At 34.2% G+C, this 4,453-nt stretch overlaps 1 protein-coding gene across 1 annotated transcript in view; it reads left to right on the forward strand.

Moving 5' to 3' along the window:
- The window catches only part of COG6 (component of oligomeric golgi complex 6), an 86,491-nt gene that overhangs the window by 27,680 nt on the left and 54,358 nt on the right, over window positions 1–4,453 (forward strand). Inside the window, exon 8 of the mRNA XM_008583758.1 lies at window positions 689–782. Within this exon, the coding sequence (XP_008581980.1) occupies window positions 689–782 (94 nt within the window). The remainder of the gene's footprint in view (window positions 1–688; window positions 783–4,453) is intronic.

Raw genomic sequence — 4,453 nt, forward strand, 5'->3', positions numbered from 1 at the left:
CGGGAGCGCCGTCGCACTCCCAAGTGGCGCACTGTAGCAGTGCGCCACCGGGCCGGCCCATGGGTATATTTTTTTAGTCAGTGCATGCTAGGAAGCGGTCCACATGTACCAAAAGGTTGGGAATTTCTGAACAAATTCTAAATTCTTGGTACTTGTAAGGATTTTATGGATAAAATTAGAATAGTAAAATAAAGAAAATGTTGGCATAGAGATTTTTAAGAATTTAAAATTCAAACTACTTTGAAATTATACTTTTATTACCATATATCAGTTATTCATATAAACATTTTTAGCAGACTACTTAATGATTGCTCCTGAAGGAAGGAACTGGTCATACGTTTTCAGTAGTCCTCCCTCCACCCTTGTACTGCCACGTATAAGGCAGTTATTCAGCAAATATTTGTTCATTGATTGGTTTCTTCAGAATTGTAGTTTTTTATAATAATAAAATACAGGTTTGGAGTATAACTGATAGCATATGTGCTCATTTAAAATTATATAACTACTTAAGCTTAAATTTTTAGTTTGGTTGATAGCATAAATTAGTTTTTGGTCAGCATATTTTCTGAGTTTTTCTAAGCATTTTTCAAGGAGTGTTTTCTATAGAATTTAAACTCCTGGTATATGATGGACATAATAAAGATCTAATTTTAATTTAACAAAAATCGTAATGTTAATTGTTTTTCAGGTGAATGCAGAACATTGACACAAGAATCATGTGACATATCTCCAGTATTAACCAAAGCAATGGAAGCCCTGCAGGATAGACCTGTCTTATATAAGTTGGTGACTTTTTCCTAATTAAAAAAGAAACCCTACTTTTTTTTTGATAATTCACATTAATTTCAGTATTATCAAATTCATATACAATATTTTGAGTAATATTTATAATAATTTATAGTGATATTTCCACCCCATGTTGCATAAGCTTATTTGAATATTACATGCTATATAATACAACATGGAGGGAAAACCAAGGTGTTTCTGCATCTGGACTACCTCTCATTTATGTAGACATAAAGTGTCCCATTAACTTCCTTGGAACTGTAAATAACTAAAACTCTTGTATCAACCCTACCCTGGAGAGAAGGGGGTCATATAGTGACTGAGAGATATTATTATAATTACCAGAGATGAAAAAAAAGAGTGTTTGATATGAGAGTTTCATTAATAAGATTTAAGAAAAGAGAGGGTATAGGTCTTTGATCTTGTAAGTTATGCCAAACAACAGCTACATGGTAATGCTTTGGAGAAGACCCCTGTGCATTTTAAACTTGTTTTATGTGTATGTTTATTAGTCTATACATTTTTTAATTTCTTTAAAAATAAAAAGTAAGTACCTTTTTATTCTTAAATACCCGGAACAGTATGAGAATAACCTTTAGCGAGACCAAAGGTTTGTTGCTAATTTGGGAAACAGAAAGTTTATTTATTTATTTATTTATTTATTTATTCTTAAATACCTGGAACAGTATGAGAATAACCTTTAGCGAGACCAAAGGTTTGTTGCTAATTAGGGAAACAGGGGGACTCTTACAGAGGCATTGAATCCTTCTCTGAATCATCCCTTTCAGATGCTTCTTATACTATTTTTTAGAGGATTTCCTCATTACTTTCTGTTTAGAACATTTCTTATCCTCTAATAAGGTTAGAAAACACAAATGCTGGGACAGCTGTGTGAAATAATCACACTCTAGTGCTACTTTCTGAGTACTTAATATGTGTTAAGCACCATTCTAAGTGCTAGAGACACAACATCAATAAAACACTGCTCTCAAATGCTTTATTTTATGGAACCATACATAAATAAATGCATTTTAGTAGAATATATTAATTGCTAGTCTAAAGGTCATGTCCCAGGTGCTGTGTGGCTCAGGTATTCTGAGGTAGGGGAATGAGATAAACATCATGGAAACTTTCCTGAGCCAAATAGGTAGAAAGTAAATTCTGAAGATTTAATAGACATTTTCTTGTAAGAAAAGGGAGGATAGAACATTTCACGTTGAGGGAACAGCCTATGCAAAGACATGGATCGAGATAGAACATGCACCTTTCAGAAATTAGTTGCATACGCTTGCACTGGCTGTTGAGTTAGTAGCAAGGGCCAGATTGTAATAGCCCTGAGTGTTGTGCATGTACATATGATAAGCTAATGTTCACTATTGATCAGCAGCTTAGCAGTTTTTTTCTATTTGGAATCTCCTTCCCAACTTTTTCACTTTAAAATATTGAAGTTGATTATGAGAATCTTTTAGTGCTATACTTGAAACATTTGGTGTTTGATTTTAATTGTGTTACATTGTCTGCAGATTAAAATTCGGTTAATCTTTTTTTAAAAAAAGCCTTTGTGTATTTTGGGCACATGAAAGGGACAGCTAGCTGTCTTCTACCATGCAAATAAATTTTTACTAAATTGTGATTCTTGATCAACATGTGGAAAGGAGCAATAATGAATAATGGTTTATAAGGTGGGCTCTTGAGTCAGATTTCTTTGACAAGCTCTGAACCTTTGTAAGCTTCAGTTTCCTTAGGTATAAAATGAGGGGAATCATAGTGCTCATCTTACAGGGTTGTTGTAAAGATTTAGATTGTTCCCTTAAGGTGCTTATTATAATGCTTGGCACAACACTAAATTTTAGATATTATTTTTATTTTGAGAGAAGGTGACTAAAAAGCTGTGAACTAAGGAGGGGAGCGTATTTAAGGCCTACATGACAATCATGGGAAAAACTTGAAAGACAAAGAAAGGAGAAATAAATAGGGAAAGAAAGTTTATCTCTGAAGGGCACATGTGAGGAACAAGGCAGTATTGGCAGTTTGGAAGATTGTAAAACATTTAGAAGTTGAGGGGGAAGTAGGTTTTTAAGATAAGTTGATTAGGATGAGATGAATGCTAAAAAAAAAGGAAGTTCACCTTTTTTAAATTGAAACATTGATTATACATATTTGTGAGGTACATACAGAATTATATTATAATGCACATATACAGTGTGTGATGATCAAATCAGAGTAATTAGCATATTCATCATTACAAAACATAATAATTTCTTTGTGGTGAGGACATTCGATCTCTCTTCTAGCCATTTGACAACATGCAGTAAATTATTGTTAATTATAGATGCCTGGCTTGACTGTACACCAATAGAAGTTATTTTTCCTACCTGTTTTGTGTCCATTAACCAACCTCTCACTATCCCCCCTCTCTCTTCCCCTTTCCGCCTGTAGTAACCACAGTTCTGTTCTCTCCTTCTGAAAGTTCAACATATTCTTGTGATTACTTTTTCTTATTTATTTATTTATTTATTTNTATTTATTTATTTTTAGCTCCCACTTATGAGTGAGAATGTGATATTTCTCTTTCTGTGCTTGGCTTATTTCACTTAATATAATTTTCTCCAAGTTCATGCTTCCTGGTGTGAATGGCAGAATTTCATTCTTTTTTATGGTGAATGGTATTCCCTTGTATATATGTAACACATTTTCTTTATCCAGTCATCTGTTGATGGACATTTAGGTTGGTTCCATATCTTGGCTATTGTGAATAGAGCTGTGGTTACCACTGGAGTGCAGGTATCCCTTCAACATGATGATTTCCATTCCTTTGGGTATATACCCAGTAGTGGGATTGCTGGATCATATGGTAGCTCTATCTGTAGTTTTTGAGAAACCTCCGTACTGTTTTCCATAATGGCTGTGCTACTTTACTATCTCACCAACAGGGTACAAGGTTCCCCTTTCTCCACATCCTTGTCAGCATTTATTATTTTCTATTTCTTGATAATAGCCAGTCTAACTAGGGTGAGATGATTTGCATTTCTCTGATGACTAGTGAAGTTGAGCATTTTTTCATATATCTGTCGGCTATTGGTATGTCTTTTGAGAAATTTCTATTCAGGTCCTTTGCCTTTTTTTTTTGTTATTGAATCATAATTGATTATACATATTTTGGGGATTCAATGTTGATCAAATCGATATTACTAGTATGTATATTACTAGTATTACTAGTATGTATATTGTTACAAATTTTACTTATTCTTTATGCCCGTTGTCCAATCCTCCATATCCTCCTTCCCTCCCCACTCCCACCACTGATAACCCTAGATTTCTTCTCTCCCTCTGAAAGAGTAATCGTTATTCTGTTGATTTGTTGTCAAGATGATATGTCCAGTGCTGAAAGGTGTGTTCAGGTCCCTTTGGCCATTTTTTAATTGGATTTTTTTTATTATTGAGTTACTTGAATTCCTTGTATGTTCTGGATATTAATCCCTTGTGGGATGCATAGTTTGCAAATATTTTCTCCCATTTTGCAGGTTGTCTTTTTGTTCTGTTGATTGTTTCCCTTGCTGTGCAGAAGATTTTTAGGTTTTTTTTTTTTTTTTTTTTTCTTTTTTTTTTTTTTCCGGGCCAACAAACGGTTTGAACCCCCCAGTGCCCCCCCCGCCCCGGCCGGGGC

The sequence above is a fragment of the Galeopterus variegatus genome, unplaced genomic scaffold, assembly GCF_000696425.1.
Source record: "Galeopterus variegatus unplaced genomic scaffold, G_variegatus-3.0.2 Scaffold3029, whole genome shotgun sequence".
Lineage (NCBI taxonomy): Eukaryota > Metazoa > Chordata > Mammalia > Dermoptera > Cynocephalidae > Galeopterus > Galeopterus variegatus.